The sequence below is a fragment of the Macrotis lagotis genome, chromosome 5 (genome assembly GCF_037893015.1).
Source record: "Macrotis lagotis isolate mMagLag1 chromosome 5, bilby.v1.9.chrom.fasta, whole genome shotgun sequence".
NCBI lineage: Eukaryota > Metazoa > Chordata > Mammalia > Peramelemorphia > Peramelidae > Macrotis > Macrotis lagotis.
The window spans coordinates 93864079-93885387 of NC_133662.1; the positions used below are offsets into that span (position 1 = coordinate 93864079).

The 21309-nt window shown below is 36.4% G+C and overlaps 1 protein-coding gene across 4 annotated transcripts in view; it reads right to left on the reverse strand.

The window, feature by feature from the left end:
- Nucleotides 1-7796: 7796 nt before the first annotated feature.
- Nucleotides 7797-21309, reverse strand: part of MMS22L (MMS22 like, DNA repair protein) — a 140480-nt gene continuing 126967 nt past the window's right edge. For 3 of the 4 annotated variants that reach the window (XM_074187211.1, XM_074187213.1, XM_074187214.1), the window contains 3 exons: nucleotides 14927-15023; nucleotides 13014-13181; nucleotides 7797-10888 (listed from right to left, as the gene is read on the reverse strand). In XM_074187211.1, coding sequence (XP_074043312.1) covers nucleotides 10807-10888; nucleotides 13014-13181; nucleotides 14927-15023 — 347 coding nt within the window. In that variant the 3' untranslated portion in view covers nucleotides 7797-10806. The remainder of the gene's footprint in view (nucleotides 10889-13013; nucleotides 13182-14926; nucleotides 15024-21309) is intronic. The other variant, XM_074187212.1, reaches the window with a different exon arrangement.

Sequence of the window (21309 nt, forward strand, 5' to 3'; positions counted from 1 at the left end):
ATATGTCTAAAATGAGAGGATTGGTTTAATGTATTTTCCAACTCTAATTCTATGATTTTAAGATTCTTCCCCAATTTTTTCCTTCAGGGATCACATTAGTCCTCTGTGGGGCTGCTAGGTGGCCCAGTGGACAAAGACCTTGGCCTGGAGTCAAAAATTCAGGAAGACTGGCCTCAGATACTTATTAGCTTTGTAACTCTGGGCAAGTCACTAAGCTCCTGGATGCCTCAGTTTCCTCATCTGTAAAAGGGGAATAATAATAATAGCACAAACACCCCAAGGTTGTTGCAAGAATCAAATAAGATAATTATAAAGCATTTAGCACAGTACCTTAGCATATGTACTATATACATGTTAATTATTCCTATAATTAATTTTTTCCTTTGAGTTATTTTGACCTTTTTCCAGTAGGGGAATTTTTTTCTAATTATTTTCACATTCCTATAATAGTCTTTTGTAAAAGTAAACATAACCCCCCCCCCTTCCCACAAAGTTAGAGGAAACCTCAAGAAAAATAAAGTGAGAAAAGAAAAATTGTACTCCAGTCTGTGACCAGATACCATCAGCAGTCTCTGGGATGGATCACATTCTTTATCATTAGAGAAGTTGCTTCAAGATTTTTTTCCCCACTTACTACTGCTATCTGTATTTCTTTCCATCCTTTTGCCCCCACCCACACCTCCATTTGTTCTATTCGCTCTCTCTCTCCTTTCACCCTGTCCCTCCTCAAAGGTGTGTTGTCTCTCCCACCATCTTCCCTCTCTTCTATCACCCACACCTATCCCTGTCCTCTTTCTCTCATCCCTTTCCTAATGTTCTTCTAGGGTAAGATAGATTTCTGTACCCAATTGTGTATGTTATTTCCTCTCTAAGCCACTTCCGATGAGAATGAAGCTTACTCATTCCCCCTCTCCTTCTATAGGAGTTTTCAAAAGGTAATTTCAAATATATTTGTTTTTCCTAATTTTATTTTATTTTTTAGGTTTTTGCAAGGCAAATGGGGTTAAGTGGCTTGCTCAAGGCCACACAGCTAGGTAATTATTAAGTGTCTGAGACTAGATTTGAACCCAGGTACTCCTGACTCCAGGGCCGGTGCTTTATCCACTGCATCACCTAGCCACCCCTGTTTCTCCTGATTTTAAAAAGGAGTGTTGGTTTGTTGATTTCTAATGATAGGAAATTCATTCCAACCACCATTTTTAAGGTAGCAAAAGCTTATAAGATTTGAAAAAGGAATATAAATGATTAACTTTGATGGAAGTCACTGCACCTTAGAATTTTAGAAAGGAAGAATGAAGTCATTTTTTTTCTGGCTTTTAAATTACTGAGCAGTATTTAAAATTTACTTGAAATTAATTAGCAGACTTGAATTGGTGATAAAAGCCTTTATTGAACTTTCCAAATGGAGAATAGTCCTAATCTAATTGCTCCATCATAGAATATCTAAAAGGTATCTTAGAGATCATCTATTCTAACATCCTTTAGAGAGACTGTATAATATGGTGCATAAAAAAACCTTCTGATTCCAAAAGATAAGGTGGAGTCAAGAATTGGATTCAAATCCTTCCTCAGACTTTCTAGTTGAGTAACCCTTTCCAAGCTTAGTCTTTGTGCCTCAGCTTCCTCATCTGCAAAATAAAGGGTTGGATTCCAGATCTGAGGTAACATAATAACTTGCTGAGAGCTTCTAGGCCTACACATCTTGGTACTTCTAACAATGCCCACCACAATTCTGAGGATATAACCCTCATTTCAAAACCAACTGCTAAGATATATTAACCAGCTTCAATCTTATAGAAAATGGTCCAATGTCTGAAAGAGCAAAGACTCAGCAAATTGATTACATGGGGACTATTTACAATTCTACTGTAGAGGCAAAAAAAAAATCCATTTTTACTAAATGGCATTAACTGGCAAGATCCATAAAAATTCAAAGTAATTAAATAATAAACACGAGAAAATAAAGATAGAGGTGGCTGACTTGAGCTAGTAAAATATGAATATCTTAATTCAATTTGTTTTAATTCAGTCCTACATTAATTAACTTGTCAAGATCATGTTTGGATTTCCATTAAAGCTTCTGTGGAAGACCTTAAGTATATAGAGCTGTGCTTGGTGTGAAGGAGAAAACAAATGAAAAGGGAAGGAAAATTGGATTTGGAGATAGACGTCCTGAGCTTAAAGTCACAAAATTGCACAGGCCTCAGTTTCTTCATGTGTTAAATAAGGGAGTTGGACTAGACAGCATCTAAAATGTCAAGGTCCTAAGGCTGTTCTCTAAGAGCAGATAATTTAGTGAGTCTTGGAGAGGAGAGAGAGGCAATGTGAAACCTTTTTGTGATGTGAGGCAGTGTATAATTATGTGCAAAAATGAGAACCAGAGACACTGAATGATAAAAGACTTTGGAGGAGGGTAGGTGGAGGATACAATTACATCTTGAAGTATTTGGATGATTGGAGAGGAGACATTCTCATAATGAGACCTCTGATGGGAGCATGGGGATGGGAGTAGGGAATAGTAGCAGAAAGGGTAGAGTCTGGTTATATATAGTTTTGAATACTAAGCTGAAAAATTAGAATATTTTCTCCTCATACTATTTTGGGCAAGAGAACAGAATGAAGATTTGCCAGGTAACAAGGATAGTTAGGAGAAAAAAGTCTGGAAGTAGGCTCTTTCAGTGAGGAAGCTACTGGAGTCTATACATTAGAAGGCAAAGATATTTAGAGGGAAGGTATTAGCACTCGCTTTTTCTAGGAAGGGATGAAAACAAGATATTACAAAGGAAGAATTGGCAGAATAACTGGTCAATGGGTAATAGGCAAGAAAGGAGCCAAAGATGTAAATAAAGTGAGATTGTGAGACTGTTTTCAGTAGTGGAATGATATTATGGAGTGTTTGGGAGGGAGTGTTAAAGATAGTGGAAGTACTGGCTAAAGTCTTCATTTCAGATATTTAAATTTTAGGAGTGGAAGAAAAAAAAATTCTTCCAGAAATGGGTAGGTGATAATCCCACTGCACTCTGCCCTCATTCAGTCTTATATAGAAAACTGTACTTAATTCTGAACCTATAGTGTCCAGAGAGTAAACAAGATAGTAAAGGGCCTTAGGTCCATGTCTGTAATTGATAGTCCCTAATCCTATTTTACCTAGTTTCAACTAGGTGGGTGGGTTAAACCACCTTCTCTGCATAGATGATTCTCAAATCTAATTATTCAGTGCTAACTTCTCTTGTCACTAATCTCACATCTCAGATGGCCTACTGGACAAGTCAAACAGTATAATGTAGACATGATAAATGCAATATGGCTATGATTCAAATGGTTAGTCTTCTGAACTTCTTAATTACTGTCAGAAGTACCACCAACCTCCTAGTCACTCAGGTGTGGAACCTAGATGTCACCAGTGATTCCTGACTCTCACCCTCCATATGCAATTATCTGCCAAGTCCTTTCATTTCTACTTTCGTAACATGTCTTGTATAGGCCCCCCTCCTCTTTACCTCATACCAGTTAAAGGTTGGACTTCCTATCTCAAGTTTCTTTCCTCTCTAGTCTATTATCCACTTAGCTTTCAAATTATTTTTTCTAGATTAACTGTAAATCTGACCACATCACCACCTTCTCTGTCCCCACATTTGATCAGCTCCATATTGCTTCTAGGATCAAATATAGAAATCTCTGACTTTGACAACACTTTATAATCTGGTTCCTTCCTACCTTTCTAAACCTCTTAAACTCTACGCCACCATTACTCCATAGTCTTCACTTCGGGGATGTTGGCTTCTTTCTAATCATTGCACACGACTCAGCTACAGCCATTGTGCATTTTCACTGGCTGTCCCCTCCATGTCTACAACTCTGCCCCTCTGACTCTTAGCTCCCTTCAAATCTCACTTGAAGTTCCACCTACTAAAAGAAGCCTATCGGGGGTGGCTAGGTGGTGCAGTGGATAGAGCACTGGACTTGGAGTCAGGAGTACCTGGGTTCAAATCCGGTCTCAGACACTTAATTACCTAGTCATGTGGCCTTGGGCAAGCCATTTAACCCCATTGCCTTGCAAAATCTAAAAAAAAACCAAAACAAAACAACAACAAAACAGAAGCCTATCCCAGTCTTCCTTAATCTTAGTGTCTTCTCAATGAGATTATGCCCAATTTATCCCCTCAAAGTAGAAATTTAACAATATTTGTTGACTTACTGAGAATCAGTTGAAGGAAATGGGCATGTTCAACCTGGAAAAGACTTGGGGGATACAACAGCTGTCACCAAGGATTTGAAGGGTTGTCAATTTGGAAGGACTATCACCAGAATCAGGAAATGGATGCAAGTTGCAAAGATGCCAATTAGGCTAACTGATGTCTAGAAAAACTTCCCAACACTGGAGCCATCCAAAAGTGGCTGCCTTATGAGGTACTCACTCCTAGGAGTGAGCAATTGCTTTATTTTTTTTTTGTTTTTATTATTTTCTTTAATTTATTTACACATTACTAAAATATTCTTCAGAGTAAACATAATAGGGGTGGCTAGGTGGCACAGTGGATAGAGCACCAGCCCTGGAGTCAGGAGTACCTGGGTTCAAATCCAGCCTCAGACACTTAATAATTACCTAGCTGTGTGGCCTTGGGCAAGCCACTTAACCCCATTGCCTTGCAAAAAAAAAAAAAACCCTACAAAGAGTAAACATACTACTCCCCACAAAAAATATAAAACTTCATGAGAAATAAAATTGAAAGAAAAAAAAAAGTTTCAGTCTATGTTTTGATACCATCAGTTGTCTCTGGGGTGGATAACAATCTTTATCAAAAGTCCATCATATAAGTTACTTCCATATTTTTCCAGTTGCTGCCGACTGTAATTCTCTCCATACATTCCTCCCCATTACCATTTATTATATTTTCTCTCTCCTTCCACTCTGTCCCTCTTCAAAAATGTGCTGTAGGGCAGCTGAGTAGTGCAGCAGACAGAGCACCCGCCCTGGGGCCAAGAGGCCCAAAACCTACACCCCACCCCAGAGATCCAGCAACCACTCAGTCCCATGGTCATGGACAGGCCACCCAATCCCAGCACCTTGAAAAAAAGGAAAAAAGAAAATGTGTTGTATCTGACTATCCTCTCCTTTCTCACCCACATCCCTCTGTTCCCTGTCTCTCCTTTTTCTTCTAGATTTCTATACCATATTGAATAAGCATGCTGTTTCCTGTCTAAGCCATTTCTGATGAGAATGAGGCTCCCTCATTCCCCCTCGCCTTTCCCCTCACCATACCATTGCAAAAGCTACATGAAATAACTTAGCCTATTCCACCTCTCCTTTCTCTTTCTCCCAGTACATTTCCCTTTCACCCATTGACTCCATTTTTACAATATATGTTCAAATTCAGCTCTCTCCTGTGCCTCATCTATAAAAGTGCCTTCTATCTGCTCTATTAAATGAGAAGGTTCATGAGTTAATACTCAGTATCATCTTTCCATGCAGGAACACTCACATTTCATCAAGTCCCTCATAATTTACCCTCTCTATGCTTCAACTGACTTTCTGTTCAGCTTTGGTCATTTCAACTGGAAAATTTGAAATTCCCGTTTCACTGAAAGTCCATCTTTTCCCCTGGAAGAGGATGTTCAGTTTTGTGGGGTAGTTGATTCTCGGATGCATTCCAAGCTCTTTTGCCTTCTGGAATATCATATTCCAAACCCTATGAGCCATTAATGCAGTTGCTGCTAAGTCCTGTATGATCCTGACTGCAGCCCCATATTTGAATTGTGTCTGTCTGGCTCCTTGTAATATTTACTCTGACTTGAGAGTTCTGGAACTTGGCCATAATATTCCTGAGGAATATTTTTTGGGATCTCTTTCTGGAGATCAGTGGATTCTCTCAATTTCTATTTTGCCCTCTGCTTCTAGAATATCAGGACAACTTTCCTGTAGAAATTCTTTTAAAATGAAGTCAAGGCTCTTTTCCTGATGACTTTTAGACAGCCCAATAATTTTTAAATTATCTTTCCTGGGTCTGTCTTCAGATCAGTTGTTTTTTTTTTTTCAAAGAGATATTTCATATTTTCTTCTATTTTTTCATCCTTTTGGTGTTATTGTATCTTGATTTCTCACAAAGTCATCAGCTTCTTTTAGCTCCATTCTACATCTGAAGGATTTGTTCTCCTCAGAGAGTTTTCTTATCTCTTTTTCCATCTGGCCAATTTTGCTTTTAAAAGCATTCTTCTCAATAACTTTTTGAACTGTTTTATCCATTTGACCTAAACTGGTTTTTAATGTTTTCTTCAGCTTTTTTTGGATCTCCTTGACTAAGCTGCTGACTTGGTTTTCATGTTTTTCCTGCATCTCCCTCATTTCTTTTCCCAATTTTTCTTCTACCTTCCTTGATTTTCAAAATCTTTTTTGAGCTGTCATAGCCTGAGCCCAACTTCTATATTTCTTGGAGTCTTCAGATGCTGAAGCTTGGACTTTCTCATCTTCTGAGTGTGCATTTTGATCCTCCATGGGACCAAAGTAATCTATGGTCAGGTTCCTTTTTTTGTTTATTTAGCCTGTGCCTGGTTTTGGGGTGCTTCCTGAGCTTTTGAGTATTATTGGGACACCCCTGCAAGGACCTCAGTATGTGAGGCTCTGACTGCTCTCCTGGTCTGCTGAATGGCCACAAGCACACCCCTCTGGAGTCCCACACTGCAACCAGGGCCTGAATGTGGTCAAAGCCCCAGAGTCCTGTCTCAGGGACAGAGGATAGACCTTGGCAGTCTCCCTCCACTCCCTTACTTTCCATGGGCTGAGCACTCAGGGAGCAGCTGCTGGTGGCTGTTGCTGAGCAGCTCCAGGTCTGCTTCTGTTTCCTGGGATCTGAGCTATGCTGAGGACCACGGCCATGCTGGCCTGGGCTTTGTGCTCACTCTGGCAGAGGTCTCCCTGCTGACCTTCCAAGTTCTGCTTGGTGCTCCCTGGGGTGGCAAGTCAGGAAACTGCTTCTGCTGCCAGAAGCCCTGGGGCTGTTCTGGGAAGGCTGAAGCTCCTTTACTTAGGCATGCTGCCACCCCTCCAACCCCATGGAACAGAGCCTTCCCAGGATTTCCTGGTTACCTTGGCCTGGAGAGTTGCCTGACTGGACCTTTCTGTGGTTTCTGTCTCATGAAAATCTAGTAAAGAGTCATAATTTTAAGGTTTTTGAAATAATTTAGAGAGAGCCAGAGAGGCTGTTCTCCTGCCACCATCTTGGCTCCACCAGCAATTATTTATTAGGTAGGAAACAGTGAGGATTCCTTAGGTATATGGACTGGACTAGATGGATATTTAGGTCTCTGTTAAATTTCAAATTCTATGATCCTGGTAAAACATAGCTGGGATAAAATGAAAATTTTTTCAAGATGAAGGGTAGGGTAAGCCTGATCACATTTGAAAAGGTAGTGGAAGTGATTCAATGTGATAATAATTTTCCTTGCTATAGCATTTACTATAATGTACACACACACATATCTCTATGGTTTTAATATAAAAAGATATTTTAATATTTCATCATGGTGTGGATATAACCTTCTGATTCCAAAAGATAAGGTGGAGGCACAAGTTCTTGTAGATCTCACCTGCAAAATAAAGTCCTTTTAAATGTGGTCTAGTTAGATGTTCTGTGCTCCCTCTCTGAAGACTGACCTAACTATATGTGGAAAGGTTTATTGCCAGAAAGATAGCCACATACAGCTATGCAGCCACAGCTACTCAAGACCTATCGTCCCAGAGAGGGGTTGTGGTTTCAATGAAAGGAGACAGATTCAAAAAAGGAAGCTCAAAGATCTGATTATCATAATAGTGGTATATTTCAAGAATACCTTTACACATATATTCACACACATATCCATGTAAAAGCAAAGAAAAAGACTAAAACACACAAAATAAATAGATTCAATAATAACTCTTTATAACTCTCAAAGATATGGTGCTACTTTTCCATAAAAGGCCCTCAAATCAAAGATGACATTTTGGTAAATCTTTTAATTCAAATGACCTGAAATCCTTTCAGGTGCTGAAACTCAGTAGACAATACAACCAAGGTTCAACAAGTCATATTTATAATGGAAAAAAAGGTTGCACACACTAACCTATTAAATTACTTAGCTTAATTTACATTACATTTAATTACATTAAATTACATTAGCTGAAGTAATGACAGCAGCAAAAAACAGAAGAGATGCTCTTTGGAATTGGTGAACCACAAAAGGGAGTGTTTGTGTGTGTTGTGTGTGTATGTGTGTATGTGTACATGTGAACAAGGGTCCAAGGTACAGTATTTCAAACAATATACTCCCTTAATATTCTAAAATATTGGGTTCCTTTCTCCACACAGGAAAAATCCCATAAACTGATTTGTTGTCCTATAACTTGTTTAGAATGTTTAGTCTAAGAATCTCAAATCATAATTTACAGATTTAAATACTTTCCTTGGTATAAAGTACTAGACTCATGATAAAACTACAGATTCTGGGAATAAACACATTAAGTTTCTATGGAATTACCAAATATGGTCTATGACAAAAAAATGAAAACAAAGAGGATCATTCAATCCAGATCAACAGCTGATTAGATGAATATGTAGTAATGTAAAATGCATTTTATGGAGGCAATTAGATCTAAATTCAAATTCTCCCCCAGACATTTACTAGCTGTGTGACAATGACCAAATCCCTTAACTGCTCTCAACCTTGGTTTCTGTATTAGTAAAATGTGGATAATAATAACACTTATTTCACCAGAACATTTAAATTTCAAATAAAATAAAATTATGCATTTTAGTAATGCTAGCTATTATTATTCTTGTTATTAATATACATTGCATGTTACCCTATGTGTAATGAGGATCATTACACAGGCATCATGTTACACCCCAGATGTAAAAGGAATAAGACCATTCATGTGACTAAGTTTTGCTAAACCAACCTGTGGTAACCCTACAGAAAAAGATTTCTGTTGTAAGAGCTAAACCTTCTCAATAGCTCAGGAAAAAACATAAATCCACATTTCAGCCTAGTATTTTATTTGTTAGTGAATTAATTCTCTTATGTCCAGTTCAAAGGCAAACAAGGTACATTCTGATAGAAATATTTCATTAATTATGTAGCTCTGAGCCCCCAGTGTGGGGTGTGTGTGTGTGTGTGTGTGTGTGTGTGTGTGTCTGTCTGTCTGTCTGTCTGTCTCTAAGTAAGGAGATATATAAATTCCCATAAATACTCTCTCTGGGCTCAAACCCTAATCTCATAGACTTAAATGAACAATGACTACTAGCTAAATACACTTTATTAACAGTAATCCATAATATAAAAATGCAAATGAATGTTTTAGCAATGAATTTAAAAATGGTCAAAACCCAAAGCAACTCAACCACTGGCTCCTACTGTTGACTCTTTGGTCCAATGATTCAGCTTTCTCAAGACGGCAGTTTAACTCTCCCAGGAATTAGTTTCAGAATATCTTATCTCTTCCATGGAATAAATGTTAAACTCAGATCTCTCAAAATCTATCTCATGGACTCTTCCAAAAATTGACAATTCATTTAATTGTACTCTCAGAAGACAATAATTACCTGTCTAAGTCTCCTCAGGAAAAATAAAATTCTCTTTATCTTCTCCTTTCTCACACAGTCCTTCAGTCATGATAGTAAATTCTTATCCCACTGTCCCAACTGCCATCATGATCCTATTCCATTTTTTTAAATAAATTATCAATAATCAAAATCTCCACAGAGCTGATTATATAAGCTGGGATTACATAAATAAAAGGGGAAATGTTGACATACTGTGAGAATACAGTAACACTATTTGTTCCCTTGCTGAGGGAACAAATAAAGTCCTTGAAGACTTGTATGAGCTTCTTTAGGTGTCTCTTGACCCCAGAGACAATTTTCTCAAATCCCTTCCTATGCCCTTAAAATAACTGGATTTTCTCAAACATGCTGCAGGCAAATCTTTATTATTCAGGTCTGAGTATTCAGATTATGGATTGGCCCTAGTCCGAGTTTCTACCCTTCCTCCAAAGCTGTAGCCTGGTTGCTGGACACATTGAGAACTTAATGTATGTTGATTGGTTGCTTATGACCAATAAAAGGGACTGGGCTTTGGAATTTAGAGGGATGGAGGCTGAAATGAAAGGCAAAAAGATTTTATCTTAACAAATAAGGATTACTTATTCATTTAATTTTAGACAGCTATCTTTTCTTTCTAGCTGAAAATTAGTTGTACTTGACAACTTTGAAAGGAGAGAAAAAGACCTTGACTGCTGGAGTTGAAAGGCAGGGCAAGGTAGCCTGGAATTTCTTAATATTTAGCATTCTTAAACACAAATTACAAAAGACCTCCAAGAAAAATCACCCTCAAGCTTTGAATTATTTTTGTGGGAAATATTCTACAGTCTCAAAATGATCACCTACCCCAGCATCTGGCAATACAGCAAGAATTTAATAAATTCATGTTATTTGACTGGCTTCCACATAGCAATATACCTATAATTTCAGCAGAAATACAAAATAATCTCTATTAGAAAATGGTTCTCTATCATTCCCCTTACTTAAAAACTCTTCAAAACACTAGCTTAAAGTTTTACCCAGTCAACCAAATTCCCACTTCCTCAGAGATGTGCTTTATGGAAATGCAGAGTTATATGAAGAAAATCTTAGAAAATAGATTCTTATTTTTAACACATCATTAGAAGATTAACCAGCTCATAAAAGTGGCAGTTTGAAAAGTGCAAATGTGTATTGTTAAGTAGCAACAATATGCTGAAGTTCCCAAAGACAAGTGCAAATCACATAAAACACACTAAGTGTTCTCATTTTCCAGTTTCAGTCTCTCCTCTTGACCTGGTTGTCCTAGGGAGGATAAAAGTCGACAATAAGCTTTCCTGTAAAAAAAAAACAAACACAACAAAACCAAAATGTATCATGTCTCTTCTATTCCACTCAGAGTACATACAAATTGAGACCTTGTGAAAAATGAATAGTAAGCAACAAGTGCAGGAAAAGCAATGTTTCTGTTCAAAACTATAGTCACTGTTTTGTTATAATTAAGACCAGTGGAACTACTGAAGGCTTATTGGTTTGGCTTAGAGCAGTCCTTAATGAAATCTGAGTTACAAATTGGCCTGTAAAATTTCATTAATCCACTTAAATAATATGGTACTGAAGAGTCAGGGGATTTTAAACAGGTAATAACATTCATCATGTAATTTTTATTAAGTGGATAATAAAGGTATGAAAATCAAATGTCAAACTTTTGAGATAACAAGCATAAACAGTAAGGGGAAAATAAATTGGAAGATTTTATAAAGGTTTTTCTTTATATTCCATGTCTTTTCCTACCAACTTAGATAAGAAAACTTCTTTAGTTTATAAAACATTTTAAAAAGATGATTCCAGGAATAAGATTTATTTTAACTGCTCCCCTGGTTAGCTATTGCTGCCATATTATAGGGCAATTCCTCCTGAAAGAAGGAACTTTTAAATAAGGAATGTTTTCTTTCACCTCTAATTTTACTTAAAAAAGAATTTAAACAATTAAAGACAGAGTAACTACTTAGAACTTTTTCATTTAGCTTATAAAAATTCACTGAATCACAAATTCAGGGTTGGAAGGAGACTTAAGAAGTCCCCTAGGTTCAAGATCCTAACCTAATAAACAAGCAAACTGAGGTCTAAGGACTTCAGTTTAATGACTTAATGATAGACCACTCCAGTATCTTGATTGAGAAAATCCCAAAATGGGGTCATGAAGAGTCAGACACATGACTGAAAAGAGTCAACAAAAAAGTTAAGGTCCAGACACTATCCTAAATTCTGTAAATACAAAGAAACATAAAAACAAAGTATGTGACTTCAATGAACTCACATTCTAATAGATAAATATGTGAAAAGATACACACACACACACACACACACACACACACACACACAAGATATATATACACTGTTGTTCAGTCATTTCAGTTGTGTCCAACACTTCCTGACCCCTTTTGGTGTTTTCTTGGTAAAGATACTGGTTGAAGTTGTTTGCCATTTCCTTCTCTAGCTCATTTTAAAAATGAGGAAAACTGAGGCAAATAGGGCTAAGTGACTTGCCCAGGTTACACTTTTCTAAGTGTCTGAAGCTGGATTTGAACTCAGATCTTTCTAACTCCAGACCCACTACTTTATCCACTGCACCACATAATTGTCCTATATAAAGTACAAATGGAGATAATTTTAGATTAGAGGCATTTTTACCAGGAGTGAAGGATGGAAGTCATTTTAAGTTGAAAATAGTTATATATGTAAATTTATGCGTCTACACACAGTTGCTATGATCATAAAGAAGTTTTTTTTTTTAAATCAAATAGACCTTTAAGGTCTCTTTCAGTTCTAACATGAAGAAACCTAGGACCTTTTCAAAGTAGTTAATATGGACTAGTCACATACGCTATTATTCTATCAAAAAATATTCAAACTATTGACAAGTCTATCTTCAGAGTCAGTGCAATAGATAAGTGAGAAAGCTAATCTTATTGCTTTTCAATCACATTATGTTTCCTCCTCCACCCCACCTTTTCCATAAGATAACTTGGTCAATGACCCTCTAGATTTCATGTCAGATGATGGTTATTTATAAAACTCAAATCTACCCTCAAAGGAGCTACAGTTACAATAGTGGCTAGAGATTATGAAAGAATAGCACTATAAGCACTAAAGAAAATTCCAAAACAGGACCTCCAAAGTGTTCTAAGTAAGAGCAGCATCCTATACCAAGTGTGAGACTTCCAAATGTACTCACTTTGAAACAGATGACATACATTTGGAAATTTAATTTTTAGCAGTTATGTTAAAAAAATAAATCTCACTGCTTTATAATGCTTAAATTGATAAAGCTTTCCTAACACAACAATTTATGAGTACTACTGTACAAATTGAGACTCAAAAACTTGTTTCCTTCTAAATAAATGTGCCTTTCTTTTATCATCATAATCCCAAAGACCAAAATAAAATTATAACACATACCTTTGTCCAATATTTCGGCCAAGGCCTTGGCTAAGCTCAGAGTCCTTCAGGCACTGAGTAAGTGTAGGAATCAAACTGATAACAATCTTTTGGTCTAATTCTGCCACAGTTCCTAAGATGTTATAGACGTGTTGATCATAGATCATAGCATAGTCTTGGACAAACTGTCTAAAAAGAAAACAGAATACTTAGGATTATCTCTGGTGCTATTCCTCAGTCCAGTTTCTGCTTGCCAGTGTATCATAATCATTAATAAAATCACTTCAAGTTGGGAATTCTAGGAATTTTACTAGAAATATACTTTTTTTTTGTAGGTTTCTTTTTTGCAAGGTAATGGGGTTAAGTGACTTGCCCAAGGCACACAACTAGGTAATTAAGTGTCTGAGGCTGGATTTAAACCCAGGTACTCCTGACTCCAGGGCCAGTGCTCTATCCACTGTGCCACCTAGCTGCCCCAAAAATATATTTCTTAAGAGAAGTACAGATTATTTTTATTCTCATTAAAGTTGTAATTGTAGATATGGGAGCAGCAAAAAAAAAAAAAAAAAGCCTTATTCTGGTAAAGGTGGAAATTCGAGGGGGAAAAAAATTTTCCACTGACCCCTAAAACCTTTCATTATCTCCTGTCTGCTTTTGTCCAAATGAATGGGGGGGGGGGGGGGTGGGAAGTCAGCTTTGAAATTTTTCTCCTGAGTCTTCATTTTTATAATTAAAGACTGTCACAAATTTAATAATATTTTATTCCCCATTCCTAATTTTCCTTCTCTTCTCAAAACAAAAACAAAGTCTCCCCCTGCTTCTCATGTTTCACATTTTCCAGAAATTCTACAATTTTAGCTTGATAGTTTTGAGGTGGAATAATCAAGTTAAATCCAGAACAGACCACTGGGTCTGGAAATAAAGGCTATATAATAAGAAAGTAGTGCCATGATCTTGATTTCATTGTAATTCATTACCAAGATATGAGCTCAGAAAGTGGGGGGGCGGGGTTTGGACTAGAGATCAAGAAATCACTGTTTGAAACTAACTCTGATAAGAGTTAATAGTTATGACAGCGGACAAATCGCAGCTTACCTTTACCTCAGTTTAATCATCTGTGAAAGGGAGAAGAGAATATTTGCACTGCGGAGCATATAGGGATGTTGAGAGCATTTTGTAAATTGAAAAATACCACATAAAAATACAATGTGGCAAAACTGAACCCCAGATAATTATAATCACTAATCTTATGAAAACTAGATGGAAAAAAAAAATCTAACTCCCTCCTTTAGAAGGAGAGGTAGGAGACTATGGGTGTGAAATGTTGCACATACTATCAGATACAGCTGATAAGGCCTGTTGTTTTTTTCCTCCACTGTCCTTGGTACAAGGGAGAAGATTCAGTGGGTGGAGAAGGAGGGAGAGAGAGAGGGATATATTTAGAAATGACAGCAATACAAAAACAAAAAGCATCAAATATTTTTTTTTAAAACATGAATTATCTTAACCTATATCCAACTGATTGAGAAGGAAAGAGAAATGGAGTTTTCTATTTTCCTACTAACTAAAGTATGTACAGTAGAGAGTTCCAAAGACTTCTATTTTTGATCCTGAGGGTCCTATTTGCAAAGCTCCTAAAGACTGTGCACCTGTCATCCTGACTGCAGCACCCCCACCCCCACCTCCCTCCAAATCCATGTCAGCATCTCTTCCCTATAAAATCCACAGGTAATCTAAAGTCAGTTCAGGTACTTTTTCCCAGACGACTTTAAAACAAAAATGCAGGGTAATAAAACTGCCAAGAAGACAACAATTGAAATACTATAAACAAATAGTAACACATTATGTTTGGGATAATTAGTTATTTAAAAAACATGTTGGCTGTCAAATGACTTGCAATAGCTTCCTTGCCAGTTGGCATATTTTCCAGTTACCTAAACACAGAAGTCAGCTGGGTGGCAGGCTCTCCTCCTGACCCTGCTTGGCAGGCTTTTACAATGTAGTCCAGGTTCTCAGTGGCGAGCCTTTTAACTAGGAGGAAAAATTATAGCATTACACAGTATGTCTGAATTGACCATCTGGATACCAGTTTTTATGAAGACTTTATTCTCTTGATTTAGAAAAATAAATGGGCTGTTTTCTAAAAGTATCTACTTCCCTCTTTAGTGTTCTTGAGCTAAGGATCAAATAAGCAAAAGCAGCTAAGTTTTAATTTTTTTATGTCTACATGTACAGTACAACTTGTGCCCTGACCCCTCGCTGCCTTTTCTAATATGCAGGTAATAAACTGCATAAAAAGGAACATTCTTTGCTACTGGTCCACCCAAATTGTCAATGGCCTCAGGCATGTGGGCATAAAGCTATTTGCAAGGTGGCTCAGCTTCTCTTCTCCCACAAGGACTCATTTATGGAATTGCTCTCTCCCCAACCCATCTTCCCTCAGAACATATGGCAGTGAAATCATAAAGAAACATTTGTATTCAAATATACTGACTGAAAGTAGGTTGCTTTGGAATAGTCTGTGAATCTAATAGTGCATTTTGAAGTTTATTCTGTTAAAAGTGCCAGTCCAAAGATTTCAGGTTAAAAATTCTAATTTCTGAAAAACTCTACAAAAGGTAATAATATATGAAATACAGTTTTAACTAACGCAGATGTTCTATTAAAAAAAAATAAATCAAACAACACAATAAACAACTTCTGGTGACAGTGTGAAAAGGCTATTATATATTTGAAATGTAAACTTGAGAACCCAACTAGTGAGATAATGAGTACACTTTTTGGGGTGTTAGTTCACTGATATTTTTATGACAGATAATGAAAAAAGCCAAGGGCACCAAAAGGGATATTTTAATTAAAGGGGAGAATAAATTACTTCTTTAGCCAGATAACTTGAGGGTGAAGTGAGAGAAGAGGGCAGTGGCACTGAGGAATACTGTACTCCTTTCTCAGTAATTCAAAGTAATATAAAAAATTAGGATGAAATTTCAAAAGGGTTCAATTTAATAACCATTTCTTAAGCATTTACATGCAAGAGAAAGACAAAAAAAAAACCCAAATAAAACCCCCCAAAACTTTAATCCTTAAGAATTTATTCTGTTGGAGAAAACAAAATATCTAATTTTTAAAATACTAAGGATGGACATCACACAGAAGACAGAGAATAGTGTGGTTGCAAAAATATAACCTAAGAAGAAATCCTTAAAAGAAAAGGAATAAGGGATGTTACAAGCAATTATATGTTTATATGATAAGAGAAAGGGAAGCCAGATGGATAAGCAAAGTTGCTCTATTGGTACCCTTACAATGTCAGAAGAAAATGAGGTAAGCCTTTACCAAGCTGGGTGGATTCTCTGTGGTAAACACGTAAGAAGACATAGATCTGAGTAGTACAGGATGGGCAGGGATTAATGGATTTGAAATCTGCATCACAGGAGGGTAATCTCAGATCAGTGAGATCACTTAAGAAATGAACTGAATAAATACAATGTAGTTTCAAGAGGGATAGAATGTGTGTCAAAAACATTTCTAACAGGGGCAGCTAGGTGGGTGCAGTGGATAGAGCACTGGCCCTGGAGTCCGGAGTACCTGAGTTCAAATTCGACCTCAGACACTTTACCAAAGTGTAATACCTAGCTGTGTGGCCTTGGGCAAGCTGCTTAATCCCATTGCCTTGCAAAAACTAACCCCCCCCCCCCAAAAAAAAACCATTTCTACAGAGATCAGTTACTGTTGCTATCTTTTTAAGAGTCATGGAAGTTTGAAAAGTAAGTTATTTCCTCCAGTTTCTCTTTTATTTTAATTTTCAGTTTTGAATTCTCTCCCTTCTTTCACCCCTACCTATTGAGAAAGCAAGGAAAAAAAATGAGTATATATAGTCATGCAAAACAAATTACCATATTATATTATAATAAATTTTCATTTTGTACTCTGAATCCATCAGCTATCTTTTTAAAGGTGGACAGCATATTTTACCATGAGTCTGGGAATTGTCATAGGTCACTGTGCTGATTGATTACTGAGACATTCAAAGTTGATTACCTTTTTAATATTACTGACATTACATAAAATATTCTCCTGGTTCTGCTCCTTCACTTTGCATCAGTACATACAAGTTTTCCTGTTTTTTTCTGAAACCATCCCATTCATCATTTCTTATAACACTATCATATTCCATCAGTTTCATATACCAAAACTTGTTAAGCCATTCCTCAAATGTTTGGCATCCTTTCAATTTCCAATTCTTTGCTACCAAAAAAAAAAAAAAAAAAGAGAGAGAGAGAGAGCTGCCACAAATGTTTTTACACATGGGTCCTTTTCCTTTCCCTTTGATTTTCTTAGAGCATAGACCTAGTAGCAGTATTACTAGATCAAAGGGTATACACAGTTTTATAGCTATAAACACCAAATTGTTTTCCAGAATGGTTAGACTGGTTTACAATTCCACCAAAAGTCTGATGGGTATGAGATAGTACCTCAGAATTATTTTAATTTGCATTTCTGCTAATATTGATTTTGAACATTTTTATATGGTTATTAATAGCTTGATTTCTTGAAAATAAAGGTTTTGTCATTCTATGGGAGCTCTGCATTGGCAGTTTTTAAGAAACTGACAGAACAGTCAATGGAGATAGTTTGGAAGAAACCGTGGAGAAGACAAAAAGAGGATAAGGCAAATTTTCCTTGTGAGAATGGTCTCAACTTACTTTATGAAGAATTTTATGAATAGCTTAGAAAGAGATAAACAGTTTAAAAAAACAAGAATCTTTTCTTGTCATGGATATAAAGAAACTGAAGGAGAGAAAAGATCTTTCCTGACAGAACTGTTTTAACTTTTAGTTTGTAAAGGTGATGATTTGTGATAAACTTTGCTTTGTCCCTTGAATGGACTTAATGGTGGAATTGTGTTTCCAAAAATAAGGAGAAGAGTAATATGATGATGGCTATGGCTAGAGGTTATACTGTGTGTGTGTGTGTGTGTGTGTGTGTGTGCGTGCGTGTGTGCGTGTATACTGTTTATATTCTGATGGCTAAAGCAAAGTAAATGTTTACGTTTTTGAGTTATTATTTATTACATTATTAATAAAATGCAGTCAGTAATTTTAATATTGAGTTATTCCTAGGATATTAGTTATTTTGGTGTAGTTATTTTGATTGTTTTTAGTTTTTTTTTGCAAGGCAATGGGGTTAGGTGGCCTGCCTAAGGCCACACAGTTAGGTAATTATTAAGTGTTTGAGGTCAGATTTGAACTCAGGTACTCCTGACTCCAGGGCTGGTTGGTGTAGAGTCATTAGTGGCCCCTTGTAATGAAAAATGTTTCTCTAATTTATGAAATAATTTTTAATAAATTGAGTTGGGACTTTAAGTGAATTGACTTAGGAAAATATTCCAATTCTGGTTATAAAATATCCAAACTGATTCCCATGGAGTTACCCTAAAACTGAGGATTAGAAATGAATATGACAATGGGTCAAATAGCAGGGTAATCAACAACCTAGAAATGAGTCTAGTCAACCCAGGAAAACTCAGTCACAAGCCATGTATAGAGATAAGTAAATGCAAGATACTTTTAAGAGGAAGAACACACTAACAACTAGGGAAATCAGGAAAACCTTGGGGTAGGAGGTGGCCCCTGAAGTATTTGAGGGACTCTATTAGGTAAGGATGAAGAAAGCATACATTCTGGACCCTGAGGGTACCATCTGTGCAAAAACATGAAGGGAGTGATGGTGGAATGATATCTACAGAGAACAATGAAAGATGATGAGCAACATGGCTTTGGTCAACAGATGATGAACTATTTATAACTGTGCATTTTATAAAAATAATCTACTACTGAAGCACTGAGGTACCACTAGTAAGTTGGTCACTAACTGATGAATTCTTCGCCCCTAGTAATTCATGGAACAAGGGAAAAGTTCTATTTTAAACTCCTTTTATTTGTTCAGTGATAGTGAAACAAAAGCAGAAAAAGCTGCAGAGTGCACTGGGAAATCATAGCTTTTAGACTGTAAATAATTATGAATATAATTATTGGGCTTAATATAAAAGCTTTGTCCATGATAGAGTCAACATAGTTGAGGAAAGTGAATCACATCTGCATTGATAGTCTTAATTCTCAATAGAACCAAAAGATAAAAAGGAATTCATAGCTATACATGGAAGGATGACTAACAGGTAACTGTTACAGAGGCAAATAAAGGAATAGACACTTTATTTTATGTGTCCAAAGGTAAAATTACATTGTAAAACAATCTTAGTAAGTAATACCATTAAATTTCTAGTGATGATCTATGGATACAAATCATAGAATACCACAATCTCCAAGGAATAAAAATTGTATATATCATTCAAAGGGCAATGGAATGATCAGCATAAAAAAAATGTTATCGAAGAAATTAATAATTGGAAAAGCAAAAAAAGTCAGTCACATAGCACAAGATAGAGATAAATGATGGATGACCCACATACTACATTGGTACCCACATGTCCAAAGACATAGGGCAAAGCTCCTGTAATGTTGGATAACCCCCTTTCCCAGAGAATTTATAGGAGAATACAGCCTGAGAAGGTTTGGATGAGTTGCAATGAGAACTACTAGAAGGTTTAACCACATTGCTCATGGATTCACTGAAGGCATGTGGGGCTATAATCTGCATCAGAAAAAGAAATAGTCACAGGACTGAAATTATTATATACTAAAATTATCACTCTGCTAAGGGAAAGTATGGGACAATGAATAGAGCACTGGACTTCAGAATTAGGAAGAGATAGGTGTGAATCCTATCTCTGATTACTTACCTGCTTGTGACCCCTAAGTAAGTCACTTAAATTTTATTAAGCCTCTGGATTCCTCCTTCTCCCTCCAAAGAGGGGAAAAATCACATCTACTTCACATGGTGGTTGTGAGGATGTAAGAAAAAGTACATGAAAAGTTTTGCAAACCTCAAATGTATATACTTATGTAGCACACTTTCTCCTACATTAAAAGGAAAACATGTACTCCTATTTTTATTCCTACTTTGATCTGAGATACAGACAAGCTTATTGAAAACTGCTGTTTACCAGGTACTATCCGACACAACAAGCTTGTACTTCTAGGTGCTTCTGATTTGCCTTCTGTAAATGAATGTTAAAATATCTAAAACTCATTCAGGAGTTCTGTTGTATTTTTTTTAAATATGCAGGATATGATGAAGAAGCCTGAATGATGGATCTATTTCATGGGCACAACCTTGTGATGTTTCTGTGATATCTAAAAATAGGATAATGTGTTATGGGAAAAATGTCTAGTTTCTTAAAGGGCATATAAAGATTTATGAGGCAAGAAAAGCATAAGGAAAAGAGCATATTAGATTGCCAACTACAAAGCCATAGATTTACTAACATCATTGTATACAAAACTGCCAAAACACAATCTAGAAAAGTAATATTTATGCTTGGGGAAAAAAAATAATTATCTTTAACAAGACTTCTAAAAATTCACATGTAGTGTATTGAAATTTTCATTTAATTAATATAAAATCACTCTTCTCCTCTCTCTATATATATCCTTGGGGAGAAATCAAGCATTTTCTATGATCTTCCAAATGGCCCATTTCACATTAAGGCCTCAAGGAGCAAAAATTTTCTCTCTAGGCAAGGACACAAGTCAGTGCTTAATTGCTCCTTCAGCTGGCAAAAAAAAAAAAAAAAAAAAAAGTTCTCCTAGAGAATCCTATATGCCATTAATGTCGAGGACACGATCCATTTACTCACAAGAAATGAACAGCAATATTCATTTCCTGACCCCAGATCCCACTCATGACAGAGCGCTTCATAATCTCTGAAACAATATGCTCATCATAATCTTTGTTTTTTAAATAGTTTCATTGTTTTAAAACCTAGAAATGTACATTAGACAATATTTTTTACTGAAATTCATAGGACAGATAGGTTCTCCATGAAGGTAAAGGTTCTAGGACTGGAAACTGGTTTACATGTTTCTAGTTTACTCATTCCAGTCATTCATTAGGAAACTGTAGTTTATAAGGTAATACTAATTAAGCATCTACTCTGAGCCATATACCTACTCTGTGGCAGATGCTAAGCACTATCTTAATCTTTATCTCCTCTGATCACCGCAACTCTGGGAGGTAAGGAAACCAAGAGAGAGATCAAGTCACTAGCTAGTAAATGCCTAAGGCCAGTTTGAACTTCAAGTCTTTCTGAAGATGGTCCCAGCATTCCATCTACTGTACCAGTTAACTACTCTAGATTATAATTACCTTTCCTATTCTATTGTTTTTATAAGTGCTAATATTTCCTTCTTACAAA